General features: G+C 34.3%; 1 protein-coding gene across 1 annotated transcript; it reads left to right on the top strand.

Moving 5' to 3' along the window:
• The first annotated feature begins 2578 nt into the window (after window positions 1-2578).
• On the top strand, window positions 2579-5266 carry LOC121406304. Its single transcript, XM_041597317.1, has 2 exons — window positions 2579-2616; window positions 3840-5266. The coding sequence occupies exons 1-2, from the start codon at window positions 2579-2581 to the stop codon at window positions 4501-4503; spliced, it is 702 nt and encodes a 233-aa protein (XP_041453251.1). The 3' UTR covers window positions 4504-5266.
• Window positions 5267-20717: the final 15451 nt, after the last annotated feature.

Here is a 20717-nt window from a genome sequence, read left to right as displayed (position 1 = left end):
ATAATTTCAATATTCATTTTTAAGTGCTTTTGATTTCGTTCGAAGATGTTTGTAATGGTTTTAAAAAGTAACGAAAGTACCTTTTGTTCTGAATTTCGGGCAATGAAATTCAAGGATTGTGCATTTAAGCTACAATGACCGATATGACAGCTTGAGCATCCATTTTATTTTTTAAGTTCAAATAAATTATATTTTATTCGTTTGTTTTGCACGGCATCTGTATTATGTGTGAATATATAAGTTTCTAGAATTCAAATGTTTAAACAAATGCAGTGGCGTACCTAGGATTTTCCACAAGGGGGGGGGGGGCAAAATCGCCCAAAAAGAGTCCTCAAAAAGGACCTTTCACAGCAAAAACGAATTGACAAGAGGGCTAAATTAAACATAGACCTATGTTAAGCTCAAATTTGAATTTCAATGCTGCCCTTAGTTTTCAGCCTTTTTTCACCAAAAAACGTTTGCATTTTATGTTTTTAGTTTTTTTTTTTCACAGTAGCGTTTCAGTGTATTGGTTTAAACGCCATCATTTTGGGACCCAGGTATGATTTATATTGCATCTTTGCGTGGGGTTCTGCATTTTGTTTACAAAGATGTTAAGGTCAATTCCATATCTTTCCTTTTCACCCAACAATGCTGACTGTGCGGGCTCAGTGTGATGAAAAAAATCTTACCCTCGCCTGAACACTTACTTTCAGAAATTCAATTTCTTAACGGTATGTTCTTCAAAATTAAACCACATGCTCGTGCTAAAGGGCTAAAGCTTAATTGTTCTATTAAAGAAATGAAATCTAAATCTTATTGAATTTTGTCATATACTGAAACCCGAAACGAAAAATTATCAAAAAAATGTGAAAGCATAACTTTTGAAAATGTATACCCTACTGAACTACGCACACCGATACAAGGACACAACGATATCCAGATCAGTGACTAGAGATCGCTCGTTTAATAGTTTGACTAAGAAGTCGATATCGTGGACATAGAGGGCGCTCATGCAGAAACATCTTATCGGAGAGTCAACCGGGGGTGTCAAAAGAAAAGATAAAAGCGCACGCTTCCGTTTTCGCTGCAAAAGGGAACGCTGTCGTCTTAAATGGCAAGAGCACTGACCCGTAGGAAAGAAAAATGGACAATGGCACGCTGAGCGGGTTCGCCGCAGAATATGAAGGTAAAAACGCACGCACACCTTTGACAAGCCGCCTTAAAACAATATGTTGTGCATTCCGGTAGGCGGGAAGTACAATGCTCACACCCGCACGGACGATAATGGGGAGATGGTGTTTATTGCTATTGACCATTACTCGTGTTAATTGAAATTAACCGGGCTGACGCCGTCTTGGTGGGGAAAACATTTTCAAAATTTGAGTTTGACCTACTTTCACACAATTAAAATTTGACCTACTTTCAAAAAGATTTTTTTTATATATGGGTGTTGCAGAGTATATGGTGTCCCAACACCATCTTTTCTCCATATTGTTTCTTTTATTGGGTCTAGTGGTTAAACTCCTCTTGCAATCTGAGGGACGTGGCTTCGATTCCCAGCCATGGCGTGTTTTCCTTCAGCAAGAAATTTACCCACATTGTGTTGCACTCAGCCCAGGTGAGAGATATCGGGACCGGCAGGAAGTAATTCCTCGAAACGCCGCGAGAACCGAAATCGGTAGACCGGGTAATATAGGAGTGACTAGAGCACCTAACAAGGTGGATACGTACGCTGTACAAATTCTACATTATTTTTATATATTTTCCCCCATCCTCCTCTTTCTTTCATCATTCGAACAATGACTCGGGGTAGCCGCCCATGGGGATCTATAAAACTCGCAATAATAATGCTCGAACCATGAACCTATTGTGAGGTACAAAAATATCTCTTTTTTTAAAGACCAAGTCCACCTCGGAAAAATGTTGATTTGAATCAATAGAGAAAAATCAGAGAAGCAAAATGCAGAAAATTTCATCAAAATCGGATGAAAACTAAGAAAGTTATGACATTTAAACTTTCGCTTATTTTTCACAAAACAGTTATATGCACAATTTAGTCACGTACAAATGAGAGAATCGATGATGTCCCTCACTATTTCTTTCGTTTTTTATTATATGAATTATACAATATTTACATTTTTACAGATTTGACAATAAGGACCAACTTGACTGAATCATAAAATATTAAAAAATGGTAATTCCACATGTTCAAGGCAAGAAACACTTTGTTTCACAGAACAATTAGAAGAGAATTAGAATATTTCATCTAACAAAATACAAAGTAGTGAGTGATGTCATCAGTTCCCTCATTTGCATAATGATCAGGATGTTCATATAACTATTTCGTAAAATTAAAGCGAAACTTAAAAATGTCATAACTTTCCTATTTTACATCCGATTTTGATGAAATTTTCAGTGTTGTGCTTGTTAGATTTTTTTTTCTTTTTATTCAAATCAACTTTTTGTTGAGATGGACTTGTCCTTTAAATCGGGATGTCATAATACCATGATTAAATGCAATTAACTTAAAATGGCATTCCGTATTTACAAATTCTGTACCGCTGTCTAAATGTTATTATAATACAAGGGCGTAGGCATGGGTAGGTACACATCCTTGGGAGGTGGAACTAAGTGGTATTGTGGTGCACATCGGGGGGGGGGGGGGGGGGGTGGAAATCAAGTTAGGAAAATCAACTGTTGAAAGCAGAAGAATGGGTACACATTTCGTTTTACTTGCCAGTGTCGAACTCCTCTGCCTCAGCGGGAGGGTGCACATGCACCCAGTGCACCCTTGTCCTAGTCCTACACTCTTGTAATAATTATTGTTTGGGATAACCATTTTTAGATCTTAGTGCTGTAGGTCATCAGTATTGTAAGAAAAAAAATGTCTCTGAAATGTAATTATTTTCAAGTTGCAATGTATTAGTATAATACCGATGCAGAAGCCCAATAAAGGAAAAAAAAACAAATTATTTCTGCATTAATATTTTTATAACTGAAAGTGACGTGGTGCTACCGACGAAGTTAAGCTGTGTTTAGGTGAAGGGTATTTCCTCCAGCGTGAAAACTTTTCTCTTATTTTTACGAATTGAATTTAATCTGCCCCTCTCACACACACCTTTTAGCTTTTTCGCGTTTTGTCTCGTTGCCATTATCCTGTCTTCCCTCAGTTCAATCTTTCCCCTATAACCTGTTTATATAAACCATCGTCTTTTTGATGATTATTATCATTTTTTTGAAATTTCTCATTCTATATCTCCATTATCTAATTGACCTTCTATCTTCCTCACGACTCCTATCTCTCCCCCTTTTATTAGTTTTTTGCTTAAATGTCACTCTCTTTTTGTTTGTTCACCTCTAGCTCTATGTCCGACTTTCCCCATCTCCTTTTATCTCTCTCGTCTCCTTCTTCTCCCTCTGTTTCTTTTTTATTTTCTCTCAAACATACACACAAACACACACCCTCTCTCCCCCTTTCTCTTTCTCGCGCGCACGTGCGCGCGCACACACACACACATGCTCCCACCCACAGATACACCTACCGGTACGCAGCCACAAACAGATGTCTCTGTTCTTCATACTTTAAAGACGGATGTCCTTGCTCGTAACCTTTATCTAATAATTTTTTGTGTAATTGTTCTTCCCGTCGTAGATAATACATTTTAACCAACTGCGATGTTTATAGGCATGATGGAGGTCGGCATGGTAGATGAATGAAGACACAACAGAACGTCGAAAGTTATGTCACGTCCATCGTGATGTTATGGAATTATTCCTTTTCGATTTACATGACAAAAGAACCTTTTCATACTTGTGTAACATATTCTCTTATCTGTGTTGTTTTCAATTCAATAAAGGAGAGCAGTTTATCATATTCAGTACAGATGTACAGAAACGCATTCACGGCTAATCCAAGCAATAATCGACGCAGTGAAAGAAGAGGTAACAAAGCAGGTATACGAGTCTATTAAACTGGACCTGCACAAGTATTCGGAGGAATTAGCCACTATCCGATCTTCGGTTAATGACCTATCCAGACAGTTGAAAGAAATCCGCCGCCAGTGTGAAGACCAAGAGCAATACTCGAGGAGACAATGTCTTCGATTCCATGGTATCGCCGAAAAAAGGGATGAAAACACAGATCAGCTGATCATCGATGTCGTCCGTCGCAATCTAGGGATCAATCTCGATCCGGGTCATATCGACCGCAGCCATCGCATCACCCCAAGGTCAAGGAGCAACGTATCGCAGCAGGCAGCGCAGAAGCCCCGGCCGATCATCATAAAGTTCAGCAGATATAACACTCGTCATGAGATCTACAAAGCTCGTTCCAAACTCAAGGGAACCGATGTATTCATTCATGAGGATCTCACCGCGAACAGACAAGCCATCGTCAACAAACTTCGTTTCCATGAGAACGTCAAGAAAGTATGGACGCTTGATGGCAGGATCACGGCTCTCAACGCTGACGGCAGGAAGATCTCCATCACAAGTCTTGCCGATATTGACTCCAAACTGTAAGATTATCTCGCTTGTTTGAGAATCTCATGTCACTATTTCTCCTATATGCCCATAAAATATCCTTGTATTTCTTGCGCAAAATCAGTAAAAAGTAATCAGAATGCTTTTAAGTGTGTAGTTTGTGATAATTGGATTCATTTTTCATGTTCTTGTTTAGGTCTGAACTTTTTCAACTCTAGTCAAGATTGGATTTGTTATAAATGTAGTTTTTCTGAATTGCCTTTTGATATACATTCTCATGAAAACCGTGACGAAATAAATGGTAACTTGCCTTCTAGTAATCAGTCATCTTTTGATAATGAGACAAACCTTAATTCTTTACATAATCACGACGTCCCAGTTAAGGACAAACTAAAAGATCTACATAAAAAGGGTATGAAAATCATACAGTTAAATGTTAGAAGTTTACTGCGTAATATAGATGAAATAAAGTTATTACTTGACGAATACCACATTGATATTGCCGCTTTTAACGAAACTTGGTTGGACGATACTATTATGAATAGTGAAATTCATATTGATCAATATAAAATTGTTCGTAAGGACAGAAACCGGCATGGAGGAGGCGTCGCCGTCTATATACGAGATAGCCTTGACTTTGAAGTATTGAACCATGATTCGTTGTGTAATTTGGAAGCCATTGTTCTTCTTGTTCGCAATAAATTTTTCCATCCATTTGTCTTTGTTACTTGGTATCGCCCTCCAAATATTTATTCTGATCTTTTTTGCCACTATGAATCACTTTTATCTTTCATCGATAGTTTTAATCATAGTTTTCATTTTAAAATGTATACTTAGCGAAGGATGTTAATGATGCTGTTCAACTGTGGGAAAATTATTTGATGGATGTTGTCAATTCTATTATGCCTGTTAAATCTAGAAAATAAAAAAGAAGCTGTCTCCATGGATAACTCCAGATATTATAAATCTGATAAAAGATCGTGATAAAGCTAAAAGAAAGGTATGGAAAAGCAAAACTAGTGATGCTACAAATTGTTATCGAAAATTAAGAAATAAAGTAACCTCAAAGATAAGGAAGGCAAAAAAAAACCATACTATGTTGATAAATTGTCCTCTGCAATGGGGAGATCTACTGAAGTTTGGAAGGTTTTGAGATCTGTCCTACCAACGTCACGTTCCAGCAGTGGTGAATCTGGCGTAAATGATTCTGTAGACAAAGCTAATGAATTTAATACTTTTTTTCTTCAATTGGCACAGAGCTAGCCTCTAGTTTTAATGATGTTCAACATTCTACAAACGACACTGTCAGTGATACCATTAATGCTAACTTTACTTTTCAGATGGTTACTGACGAGGACGTTCGGAAGGAAATATTAAAACTAAGAGACAACATTTCTATCGGTTTAGATGAGATCTCATCCAAGATCCTGAAGATGTGTGCTCCCATTATAGTTCCATATCTTACCCACATAATAAATAGATCTTTTATCGAAAATAAATTTCCAAACCAATGGAAAAAGTCTAAAGTCATTCCTATTCATAAATCAGGTAACAGAAAATCTCCAAATAATTTCCGTCCTATTTCAATTCTACCCACTGTATCGAAATTACTTGAAAGATTTGCTCAGCGGCAATTAATCTCATTTTTAGAAAAAAATAAACTGTTATCCGAAGTTCAGTTTGGGTTTAGGAGTAAACACTCCACCTTGACTTCTTTAGTTAGAATTACAGATCAGTGGATGCAGGCTGCTGATCAGGGGAAATATACTGGGGCAGTGTTTATTGACTTAAAAAAAGCTTTCGATTGTGTTGACCCTTATTTACTTCTTCAAAAATTTCTACTTGTCTTGGTTCTACTCTTTCTAGTCCTTTATCTATTTCTCTCGGTGTCCCACAGGGTTCTATTCTGGGACCTTTGCTATTTATTATTTTTATCAATGATATAACTTTATCTGTACATTTTTCTTTGGTTCAACTCTATGCGGATGATACTGTCATTTATTTTTCTGATTTTAATGTTAAAAGTGTCGAAAATAAGCTAAATTATGATTTGTCGTTTATTTATAAATGGATGTGCAATAATAAGTTGACGTTGAATTTTGATAAAACTGTATCTTTACTTATAGGCTCGAGATATATGTTAAGTAAATGTAACGTTTTAAATGTAAATATTAATAACATTGCAATTCAACAGTCTACTAATGTTAAATATCTCGGATTTATAATTGACAATAAACTGAAGTGGGATGTCCATATTGAAAACCTATGTAGAAAGGTCGGTAAGTTAGTCAAATAGACTCCGCTATTTTATTAATGAGACAAATCTAAATTTGATTTACATCTTGCCCCTTTTCGACTATGCGGATATTTTAATTGATTCTTCTAATAAAAAACTTACCAAACAATTGCAAACCCTCCAGAATCGTGCTAGCAGAATAATAATGAAAGTCAACCCATATTATCATATCTCTAATGCACAAATTCATTCAGTCTTAAATTGGTCTTCTCTGGAATCAAGACGTAATAAAAATCTCAATATATTTGTTTATAAATCAGCTCATAACATGTTGTCTCCAATCATGTCCGATATGTTTCAGCCATCTTCCCATCAATATTCACTACGTAATTGTCATAACTTTACTTTACCCAAACCCAAAACAGAATACTCTCGTCGCACTATCCAATACAGAGGTGCATCTCAATATAATACTCTTCCCCATCACATTAAATTATTAGAAAATATCGATGCCTTCAAAAAAGGCCTTAAAAACATTTTTCCAGACTTCTTGTAAATTTGATTCAGACCCCTCTTTCTTACTTTGTTATCGTGTTGATTGATTGTAATCATTTCTTTATTTCAAAGAAAAGCAGAATACAAATAAACAAAGTCAAACAATGAAGAGTAACAATCGAAACCAGGTCCATGAACCTGTACTGGTTCAAGGCAGGTTAACATGTACATAAAAAGTAAATTACAAAGGCATAAAATATTGATTGCGAACAAAAAGCAATCATAGAATTAAAACTGAGTAGGTGAATTTGCATTAATCATTAAAAAAAAGCTTTGAAAAAAGACTTGCTTACATGAGCAAAGGCACAAAGAAAGAGAGAGAGAAAGAAAAAAATATATATATGTTGTAAATACGTTTTTTTTTGTTTTTTTAACCTTTTTCACATTTTGTAAACGTCTTTATCGTAAGTCGATTAGTTTGTCTTTTCCTGTACATGTATATCTATGTGAGGGACCCCTCTGTAAAACAGCGTTGATATGTTATCAATGCTGAGTAGGGCAATCCCTCCGTCTTTTTAATGATCGTTTCTTTGTAACTGTAAATATATCTATCGTTGTTGTAATTTTTAATTGACGGAAGATAAATACAATACAATCAACCTAACAGTGGCAAACGTTTGAATTTGAATTTGAAATTTGTTTACATTCTTTCATTCATGTGCATTTCGTTCGCGTGCCGTAATCTACATTACATAATAACAATTGGAATTTGCGAATCAACATTGGGTCGGCCGCCGGGAATGTACATCGGCCTAGTGAAATGTACACATATTGAGTTATCTATCATGGATCTGTGCTTATTGAATGTACTTATACATAGATAATCTTATCATTGAACTTTAATTATTCTTAATAATCACTACCTTAGATCGTTACATACCTCCTTTCTGCCTTCTTATGTGTATATTTTCATAATACACGTCGATGTCTCCAAATTAGACAGATTTCATCAACTGGAATTCGAAAATGGTGCCATTTCCAGATAGCAAAATTAGTAGCCTGAAGATGGCGCTACATAACTAAATTTAAACCAATCCAAATAATCGTCAAAAAAGATCAATCACTGAAACAATATGTGTGTGTTTGTGTGTGCGTGTGAGTAGTAAGTGTGTGTGGGTGTATGTATATGTTCACTCCTCATCCCACCCTATTTCTGTCTAATGATATACTTTACCTTTTTTCTGTTCATTTTCTTAGAATTCCCTCCCTTCATTTTTGCTCTTCTATTTCTCTGTCAACTTTTTCACATCCATCCCTCTCTTTCACTCTGTTTCTATCTATAATCATAATATTTTCAAATCACTCTGTCCATCAGTACTGGTATTACATAAAATAATATTCTTTGATTTTCCTATTGTCTAACATAACGTTTAGAAAATCTTATTAATGTCATCATATTCTCGCAAAACTTATTGAACTTTTTTGTCATTACATATTCAATTATGGAAAAATTTAAATTGAAAAGATGGGCAACTTTGACATTTTTTATATTGCTCTGCAGAGTAATCTTCAGTCAAATTATTGTATCTTAAGTTGTCTCTTTGATCCCGGTCATTACATTTTACCTCTGAGAGAAACTGTTAATAGGTGCCGTATAAGTATTGAATTATCATCAAACAAAATGCATTTCAATACCCGCATTGACACCTGTGCGATTGTAGCTTAGCAACACCCCCAAACAACATTTACGAATATTTGTATTAGTAGGCTTCCATTCGACAATAGGTATTATAAAGAAGTTAGTGCAACGGGGTCAACGCACAGATGGGAATCGACCCCCCCCCCCTCCCTCCTACGAAAAATAACCAATATAACGTGAAGTACTATTGAAAGTTACAATACAGAGTTGACTGGCTATTATTAGAAATGACGATAATATTCGTTTCGTCATAAATCATATTGTTTGTTATGTAGGTTTGTGGTACATTGAAGGTGAGAGGAGATTCGCATCTGAGATTGTGATTCAATATGTGAAATTGATTATTGGAGAAGTCGCAACTCGTCGTTCAGATAAGATACGAGAACTAAATTATTGAAGAAGCAGAATCGATTTTCTGTGTCATATATATCAATATGGGTTGAGTTTTCAGGTTATAATTAATAATCAGATAAATATCGTTTATTCTGCTACCCTACCACCTGAATTAAATTTCGTCTGCCTTATAATTCATACGTTCTTTAAATATCTGTTGGTGTATATGATGGGAAAAATATCACGTCCATGCCGAACTATACACAACAAAAAAAGTAAGTCCCCCTAAATCAAATTGCTGTAACTTTTGAACCGAATTATTTTGAGATATGATATTGCATGGGTGGTTTTCTACACTCATTAAGCAACTCCTGAGGAAAAATGAGATTGATCAGTTGAGTCATGCATGAGTAATTAAAGATTGAATTAAAAATGACCATTTTTGAAAGTCACAAGAGTCGTTTTTCAGATTGTGCAAATACAAAGTTGGGCAAAAAAATTGTTTTTATGTGAATTTTATGGTGTTATGCTGTTTTACTATCCATCATTTACCCACTTCACGTATGTTCATGGTTGAGTGAGCGTGATGTATTGCAGGGGCCGCGGAAGCGGGGGGGGGGGGAGAGGGGCTGGGGGCTTCAGCCCCCTAGTTTTTTCCATAAGCAAGTACAAAAATGTAATACGATTGTGATTTTTGGCATGGTCAGCCCCCCCCCCCACTTTGCTCTGCGGCCCCTGTATTGTGACGTATCATCATAGGGTTTTTTTGGTAGTATCTTCTACAACTTGTTAGATCATGTTAAAATTTGAAAATGTTGATGGCTCCCCCGATTATAGGCCCCTCCCCCATCTAAAATTCTGGATCCACCACTGATCTGTCCATTCATTTAACTGATCCTGAGAAATTGTTAGGAAAAGAATACATTTATGCAGTATAAAGTGTATTCATTCCTAAGTTTTCGAATGTGCTCGCTCAACCATGAAAATGGTTAAAGTTCGGAAAGTGTTTGGTGATAGAAATGATGGATGATAAAAACTACAGCAATTAAAGACACATTTGAAACCAAATTTGCCCCCAATATTCACTTTATTACCCTTTAAAATGAGTCTGTGACATTGAAAATACCAATTTTCCCACTTTGATGCGTGCTCACTCATCCATAAATAAACAAATCGATTTCATTTTTGCACAGAATTCTGCTCATAGGTTGATAAACATTACTGCCAAACGACATTGCTAAAGACAGCCTTGAAAAAAAGTTCCACCATATTGAATAAGGGGTTACGTATGCTTAAACATATGCACCCATAATGTACACAAGTCTATGAGAGAGGAAGTCAAAATTTTAACAAATATGAAATTTGTTTCATGGCCGGTTTTTGTTACTTCTGCCAACAGTTTTTTCATGAAACTTCGCACATGGCTTCAGAGTAACACTATCCAAAAGGTGCGCACACCAAAATAATCATTCGATACGGTACAGAGTGGGGCCAAGGCCTTGAACTTTCTTCTCATTTGCATAATTTTTTAATATTGTGTGCTCACTGATGCATTAAACATCGGGATTTTCATGAAAATCAAATCAAATGAACTGTGCAAGAAGTTTTGTGACAGATATCCATAGTTACAAATTGCATTTTTTCCAATAACGTAAAAAAGAGCTAATCACATTCCACATGTTCATTCAAGCGTAAATGTTTAATTTGACACCTTTGAATCATTGAAGCATGATAATTGGTCATGAACATAACGAAAAAGTTGAGAAAAGATCATTTTCAGTTACCAAAATGAAGCAATACTTGCCTACGATATTTGAAAATCGCATTTTTTTGTTTCCAATAAATGTTCATTGAACCGTGAAACGATGAATATTGTTGAAGATAGTCTTCCCCAAAATAACTGTCATCATATTCTAGCATTTTTATTGATAGAAATGTGTAAAAACCCAATTATAGCAAATTTGGACTTGAGTTTATTCAACCGTGAAATTTAGCTAAAAAAGTTGTATCGTCTTTTAGAAAGTACTTTTTACAAGCCTTCTGACTATTTTTCATGATGAGAATGTGGAATTAGTTCCAATAAAATGGAATCAAAGTCATGATATTTTGCTTGTGACTTTTGAAAAGTGACATTTTTTACTTCTAACGGTGCTCATTGAAGCATGACGTAAGATACGTCCACAACATTTACTCAGAGGGTAGCTTATAAAATTACCTACACGCTCATGTAAAAATACATTAAAAACTCGCATGGGTTCGGAAATTATTGATGTTTGTTTAGGGGGGGACTTACTTTTTTTGTTGTGTATATTTTATTGAATAATTAAGTCGTTTATTCCGAAGCCAAACTGAAACGAGAATACACTATCATCTGGTATTAAAATTTGACATATGTAGGCCTAACCAAATTTTTAAATACTTATTATTTAGGCCTGCGAATGACAATTGAACAATATGACGATCACAAATGGTTTCGGATACGTGTATGCTTTGATGAATTACCCTTCAGGCAATTTCGTAGGTCGATCGACAGGTTGTAAAAAAAATTAAGAAAAAAGGATTTTGCCCCATGTGTTAATTTATTGATTTATCACAAAACTTCTTCATAGAATTTCAAATGAATTATCATAAGTCTTCCTAGACTGAATATATATTTGTTTTTGGTTTCATCGATTTTCTTGACATCTTAAACATGTTAAACCATCATAAACATTGCTCGTGTTTGGACTGAAGAAAAAAAAAACCACCTGAAATAATAAAAAAACACATTTATTTGATATCTTTTCTACAAGTTCCGGTGAAGGAGAAAATATCTCCATATTTTTATATTACAAATCTCCATGCTTGTGGCCTTCGTCCGTATTATGAAGTCGGGTTTAAATTAAAGTCTAGTTTAAAGTTCTGGTTTGAATTTGAATAGCAAATTATGGTACTACCCTTTATCGGTAATGTTCGATCTATCAGCTCATGTGGCATTCAACCATTCATATTTGTCTTGGAACGATAGCCTTGATATATTTTAATTATGAAAGCAAGGGGAAACAAAATAATAAACATATTTATGCAATATAAACAACATTTTTTTCATTATTGGGCTTCCCATAATTTTAGCATAGGTGACAGAGTTAGACCATGATTTAATGTTTCCTCCGAATCATGATTTGAAAGAGATTTACTTTTATGACGTGGAAAGGACAGTGACGACAGCCTTTGTTTGCCATTATATTCGCGTTTTGTAATCACGTTTTCAATCATGATTCATATTGCCGTTTGAATATGGAAACCGACATTGAGCTTCAGAATACGGGCCGTTATCATGGTCATGTCTAGTTTAAAGGGGGTGAAATAACCCCGAACAAAATGTAACATGTGTTACGGTAATGTGTGTAACAGTAACATCAGTAACCAAGTGTCCCTTCTCTTCACATGTTAAATAGAGTCTTCTTCCGCTTGTGAAACGTGTCCTTGTGACCAAGAGGATTCATACCAAATTGAAACACAGAATACTAAATAGCAATTATTTTAATAGTATTTATATTTTAATGATCCTTCACCAGATAAATAGAAAAGTTCATTAAATAGAAAAGAGTCTGCTTACACTTGAACCATTAAATAAAAGAGTTTTCATTCAAAATAATTACTAATTAAAATTCTTTGATGCCATTACTGTGTACAATTTAGAGAAATGCAACCCGTTATGAACTAATTTCACAATAATTTATTGTGTGTCAGTTTCAGACGACCGGCTTTACGGTATTTCAATTAACCCGTTGCTAATACAAATGGTTAGAATAAAATGAAACGAAAATCAATATCACTTGTGAAAACATCATATAACAACAGGCGCTGTGTGTATTGAGCCATCCTCACTCAATTCCGTCTCATATGACCCGATTTTCTTCTAACAAATCGCATTTTGCTTTGAAAATGAAGTTCAAATAGGTAAATCATCTTATAGATGTGCAGAGTATTGTTAGGAATACCAAAATTCAAACTTCCGCTTTACTGCAAGCTTTGTATTCGGGTCGGAGTAAAAATCAAATCGGTTTCAAATCGTAGCCGATGCCCAATCTTCCATGACGTCAATAAGATTTATAATAATAACAATAATAATGATAGTAATAATGATAACAATAATAATAATAATGATTGTAATTTATATAGCACAAAATAGCACTATGGGCTTTACAAAATATGTTAAATTACTAAATTATACATTTTATCTAAATTATCAAATAAACCTAAACCTTAATCCTTGAATATTTAATACAAATTAGAACAAATTAAATTAATACATAAAAGTTACATAATTAATGAAATGAAAAGATAATATATTAAACATTATAAATATTTATAATCGAATTCATTTTAGACCTACAAGTAGGACTATTATATACTGTACTGCGATTTCGAACATAGTATTATCATGTTTAAGATGGTATAGGCTGAAATGATCATATCAATTGTTCTTAAAGATTTTTTCCAACTTGGATCACAAACGAATCGTTTGTTTTGCCCTGGGCACAGTACCTTTTATTTAGTTTTAATCGCTACACGCTGCTGTGGCGCTACGCGCTATTTGGACAAAATCCTGTTACGCGCTTTGCTCGAACAAATATATGCGTCGGAACTCTAAAGCTGCCCAATTTCTGAAAAAAATATGGTAATTAAGAATGAGTACGCTCTGTAAGAAATAACAACTTTAAGGCAGACTCGAGTGAAAGGCTGACGAAATTTTGTTTCATTAACGTGAGAAATCAAAAGAAAGTAAAGACATTAATCATTATAATTGTGTAACGGAAACACAAATTCCTCCTTACCTGTAGATAATGAATATGGGAACTACTCAAGCTACATAAATATATAGAAAATCATTGTAGTCCCTCTGAAATCAATTGATTATTAGTCATTTTCGGGTGTCTGTAATTTGAATCAATCCCTGAAGATATATCTCTGGACTCTTATTTTGAATCTTCATTGTCGCCAACTTGTATGTGAATACTTAAATCATCATAGGTCAAGACGAAATCGAGTTCACTTAAAACATGGACCTATTTAGATGGACATTCAACACAATCCTCTCGATGATCAAATGAGATCCACCGCCTACGGATGAAGGGCCTTTTCACACGTGATTCTTAAATCATGATTGATATTGTTATCGTCACTGTGATTGGCGTTCGTGATTCTAATCATGTTCTTGTTTGGTTTCACACGTGCCAAATATTCTTCATTAGCCGTATTTTTCACTCATGGAATCATCATTCAAATTACGATTTTTTTTACCGTGTGAAAGGGCGGTAAGTGAATCTTTATGAGAACATATACAGGTGTTCTGACAATAGCAAATACGAAGGAGTATCTGATCATTTACAAATCGACAGATCCCTCTCCTTGGTTTTTGTTGGCTGATGTGCTGTATCAGAATATGCCTTTCGATCGACATGCTTAAGATTCGGAGCAGCAAAATTCAGGAGCAGACGATTTTGGGATATGTTATTCCATACGCAAGCACATAATGACCTCAATAACATTGTAATATACACGATCTCTACACGCTGTGTACTCTCTAGAATTCTAGGCGGAAACTTGGAAACAAAGGAATTACAAACAATAAACAATCACACTATTGTCTCTATCTTAAAATATGCATTCATTTTCACAAATAAAACACATGGAGCTAAGATAACCGAAGGCAAACAAGAACTGCGCATCGACTTTCCAGGATTTAAAACATATATCATCTTCTGTGCAATATTAATGTGTGATCACGAACTGCTTCTTTTAATCCAGTATAGGCCCCATAGATAATTGACCAAACCTTGTTTTTTTTTATATATACAATATTTTTGGATGGTTTCTTGTCAATTCGAGGGTGCTGATTACGAATCTGGATGATGCCACTCGTGTAACCTTGAGCATTTTCCGCAAATTGGCAAAATTCAATATGGCCGCCAAAATATGCAAATTAGCCATGAAAATCATAAAATTGTCCGCACATTGGCTATGAAATGCATGAAATTGTGTGGCCGTCATAAGCCATTGTATACTCTATTACGTACAATATGAATAGAGAAAACTAAGTTCCACAAAAATGAGCACTAAACTGCAAAAAATCGCGATGTATGAAAGAAGTAATATATGCAAATCATCATTACTAACGAGATATATCATTTATTATGTCATATATGGGAACATTGCTGTATTTTGATGTCTAAAATAGCCACCACTTGCCAAAAGGGTATTATGTACAATGGTATGGCCGGGGCCAAAAAAATGACAAGAGTGAGCACTAAAATACATACTATCAAGATAAACGAGTGGAATACTGGCTAAAAACATAATTGTTAATATGCAATTTTTGTTAAATGCGGTATTTTGAAATTCAAAATGGCCGCCACAGGCCCTATATCTATCATGTACAATTCGAATGGAGAAACTAATTCTTACATGAGTAAGAAACATAAAATGCAAGTAATTGTGATCTACGAGTAAAACATTGCCTGACAACATGTATTATAGCAAGACATATCATTTCTTTGTCATGCATGAGATAAATGCTGTATTATGAAATTCATAATGGCCCCTATAGGCCCTAACAGTATTATCTACAATGTGAATGGAGACATATAATTGTGTAAGAATTTGGATTTGCTTGACTATGACATTCATATAATCCTGTCGTATTAGTAAAATGTTATTTGAAAACATTTTTTAAAAGTAAATTATAGCATTTCTTCTGCCATTTAGGTGATAGATCTATACTGTATTTTTACATTCAAAATAAACTCTACAGGCCCTAACTAAATTATGTAACATTCGAATAGGGAACGAATATGATATATTTTGTTCTCAGACAATATTTCACTCATACATCACAATTTGGCCAAGCAAAGCCAAATTTTGTTGAAATGATTTGTTCCCATTCACATTGTGCATAATACCGTAAGGGCTTGTAGCGGCCATTTTGACTTTCCAATAACAGTATTTATCACCTATAACTGGCAGAATAAATGATATATCTTAATAGAAATTATGCTTTCAGACAATATTTTACTCATAGATCACTATTACGTGCCTTTATGGTGCTCACTCCTGCGAATATTGGTTTCCCATTTTGCATTTTACATAATACAGTTAATGTCTATGGTGGCCATTTTGAAAGTCAAAATACAGTATTTAACACAAACTTGAAACCTGAATGATATATTTCGTTACAAAATAAGTTTTTAGACAATATCCCATTAATTTATCACATATATATGCATTTTAGTGCTCACTCTTTGTAATTTCTTTGCTCCTCTTTTTCATTGTGCATAATACTTTTAGGGCCTTTGGCAGCCATTTTGAATATCAAAATAAAACATTCATCACATACATGGCATATTAACAATATATTTCTTTAACAATTATGTTTTTAGTCAGTATTCCACTCGTTTAATATTAATGATATGCATTTTAGTGATCACTCTTTGTGATTTTTTTGCCCCCATTGCCATTGTACGCAATACTGTTTGGGCCAGTGGCGGCTATTTTAGATATCAAAATACAGCAATGTTCCCATTTATGACATAATAAATGATATATTTCGTTAGTAATGATGATTTGCATATATTACGTCATTCATACATCGCGATTTGTTGCAGTTTAGTGCTCATTTTTGTGAAAATTAGTTTTCCCTATTCATATTGTACATAATAGAATATACAAGGGCCTATGGCGGCCATTTTGAATGTCAGGAAAACAAATATTTTGTCAAAAATTATTTTTTCAGAGAGTATTTCACTCTTGCCACACAATTTCATGCATTTCATAGCCAATGTGCGGACAATTTTATGATTTTCATGGCTAATTTGCATATTTTGGCGGCCATATTGACTTTTGCCAATTTGCGGAAAATGCTCAAGGTTACGCGAGTGGCATCATCCAGATTCGTAATCAGCACCCTCGAATTGACAAGAAACCATAAAAAATATTGTTTATATAAAAAAACAAGGTTATGCCTCTTCTATCCTGGACTATTTCAACTCATGGTCTAATTGACGGAGGAGCACAGGAGGATTAAAGTAGGTAAATATTATAAGAATGTTATTCAGAGTGCAATGAAAGTCACACGAAGTGAATTCATTAACTAATAGATGAGTGTCCATCTCAAATAGGTCCATGCTTGAATAAAATAGAGAAAATGAATTGTTCGGTAATAATATTGTGAGGCCCATATACCTTTTCTAATCCCATTCGGAGTGTCATATTGATGCTCAAAATTATAATGAAGAGACGCTAGAAGTAAAAAAAATTATAATCTAGTACCCAATTAAATTATCTTAATGTAGTATAAACCCGGCAACCAACACATGATACTAATTAATACATTTCCATTTAAAGCTGTTAAGAACAAAAAATCATTTGCCCTAAACGACTTTTTATAAGTGCAAAATTTCAATGATTATTATAATGATCTAATGATGATTGCAATGATCAAATGATTAATGTAATGATGATTGCAATAAACATACCCCGGGGATTTTCAGAAAGAAATTTAAGTATGACTTGCACTTAAATGCCGACGCATACTCTTGGCATGAACTGACAAATGCAGTCATACCTTTTATACCGCACACAACTTGATGTTTAATTGATTTAAGTTTAAGTGATGTCTAAGTCATACTTAAATCTTTGTGAAACACCCCCCCCCTCGGTAAACAAAAAATTCATGTAATGTCGGCCTTGGAAATCGCTTCCAGTGGTCGAGTAATTCTGCACTCATTACGCGATTCCATTCATTACCATGGTAGCAACTTAAACCAATTTATGCCAATACAAGTCGGTAGAATTCATTTTTTAACGCTCGTCTAATTTTTTGATAAAGGGTCTATCATGTAAATTAGAGGCCTATTCTTGAGTATCATCTCATATTCCATTCTCTACTTGCAATGGCCATTGGTTTTTTTTCCAACCGTTAATCTTTGTTGTAATTTGAATTCCGAAAAGAATTTGGATTGATGATCGAGCTTCCTCTCTGGGTGACGATGACGTTTTTTTCTAAAAACAGTCATTTGAAAACTCACATTACACATTAAGTATAGTTTGATATCAGGAAGTTACAGACGAAAAATATATCTTGAAATTGTTCGATACATACATCCAATGCCTGGGAAGTGGTTTCTATCTATAAGGAAATAATGATAATGATGATGATAATAATAAATATAATAAAAAATAATTAGAATAATAATTTGGATTAATGATCTAGCTTCCTCTTTGGGTGACGATCACTTTTTTTCTAAAAACAGATAGTCATTTGAAAACTCACATTGCATATTAAGCATTATTTGATATCACGAAGTTACAGACGGAGAATATATCTTGAAATTGTTCTATATATCCCAGCATGCCTGGGAAGTGGTGTTTATATCAAAACGGAAATAATGATAATGATGATGATGATAATAATGATAATGATAATTACAATAAAAATAATAAAAATAATAATGATAATGATAGCATATGTTACCCAGGGTGGCCACTTCAATTCTGAAAACTGATCTCTAGGCAGGCCCTGCTTAACATGATAATTTATTATGACACCTAGTCATTTATTGTTTTGGATCAGGCACCCGAAATTTTGTCCTCTTAAATCGCAAGATTTATCCAAGGAAATTCATGTTCATATCATACCCCTTACATTGTAACAATTCACTAAAGGAGATTTGACCAAAACTAAAAATTAAGGATTAAAGGACTGAATCAACATGTCCTTCAGCTCACCAAAATTTAGGAAGTTTCTTGATAAGAAAGGCAAAACGGTATGGGCGATTTTGAATGGTTTACAATTGGTTGCGAGACAAGAAATTAAAAATTTGCATAAATGGTTGTGGAAGGGGTTATAGTTAACTTCAAAAAGATAGAAAATTTTGAAAAAGAAAATATCAATATATTATCAAGGCACTGCAAAAGTAGACAGAATTCTGCGTCTTCATAAATATCTATTTGTATATTTCAGGTATATTAACGCGTATCATTTAGACAATCCAAACACCGAATTGCATTTAAAAATACATTAATCTTCAACTTCGTTTTCGTTATCGATGTTTAATGCTATAAACGTAATCTAATTGTCATTAGATTGTGCAATATTGTCTTAGTGATAAAATATATTTTCCTATTATCTTTATTCGATATGACAACAAAGAGAAGTAAAATTAAAATAAGTCCAGATTACTTGTTTTAGGACAAAGTACAGGATGAATGTTATAAATAGTGAATACAAATGATATAACAAAAATTTACACATATTACAAATTCCCCACCACAATGAAAAAAGAAGAAAAGATAGGTTAGGGGCGGCGATACCTCGGGATAGTCATATAGGAGGCAGTGAAAAGTAGTGCTGCGACCACCGCCCTATAGACAGAACCCGACGCCCCGTCACCTACGTTTATATATTGGCGATTGCACATAAAGACTGCACTAATATAAACCCCTCAAAAAAGTTCTGCAACTCAAGTTTGAGTGCTGATAAATTTCTTAGTGTGCCATCATCATATGCAAAAGTGGTATTATTGGAAAATATGATTATTTTTCTCTACGATCATGTGTCATTTGTAATGCTAGTGTAACCATGAAATACAGACATGATAAATATGCAGCAATGTAAAAAATGAAATGTTGCAAAATTCGTTGCCATGTCATGTTTGAGTTCTGCAACTCAAACTGCAAGTTTGAGTACTAATAAATTTCTTAATGTGCCATCATCATGTGTAAAAATGATATCTTTAGAAAGAATGATTATTCTTCTTTACAATCATGTGTCATTTCTAATGCTAGTGTTATCATGAAATAAACAGACATGATAATACGCAGCAATGTTAGCAATGAAATGTTGCAAAATGCGTCGTTTCTAATAGCGAATTTCCAATTGTTTCGAGGATGGACCGAGTGCATTCACTGTCACCTGCATGGTGGAAATTCTATAGAAATTGAGGCTCTTTTTAGAAATCAATGCATTTTGCAACATTTCATTCCTGACTGTTCTCAATGTTCAGGGTGATTGCATATTCCATGATTACATAATCACAGCAAATGGCATGTCATTGTAAAGAAGAATAATTCAGCATTCCAATGATACCAGTTTCATCTTTTATACTTCATTACCAAAAAGATATCATCCCCAAAACTGAGTTGCAAAACTTTTTTGAGGGGTTTATATATATTTTTTGGAATATTTAAAAATGCATACTATTTTAAAGTCCATTGCTCTACATCATTTTAAGTATATGAAGGCAGGACAAGATTCACAGTCGAGTGTTCAAACAAACCTTTCTTCATAATTACATTACATTCCATTACTTAATCATGCGCGATTTGGGCCTAATGGAAAAATCACAATAGTAATGATGAGAGGTATCGGCCTTCAGTACATAATATTTACACATTCCTGTCGCCTACTACATATTTGAAATAAACTAAATTTGAGTTTCCGTTTACACA

This window comes from Lytechinus variegatus, chromosome 19 (genome assembly GCF_018143015.1).
Source record: "Lytechinus variegatus isolate NC3 chromosome 19, Lvar_3.0, whole genome shotgun sequence".
NCBI lineage: Eukaryota > Metazoa > Echinodermata > Echinoidea > Temnopleuroida > Toxopneustidae > Lytechinus > Lytechinus variegatus.
This window is presented reverse-complemented; position numbering and strand designations above follow the sequence as displayed.

Coding starts and splice junctions, on each gene's coding strand:
- LOC121406304 (XM_041597317.1), top strand. CDS start 2,579: ATGGGTAGGTACACATCCTTGGGAGGTGGAACTAAGTG. Junction 2,617..3,839: donor TTGGGAGGTGGAACTAAGTG/GTATTGTGGTGC, acceptor AATTCAATAAAG/GAGAGCAGTTTATCATATTC.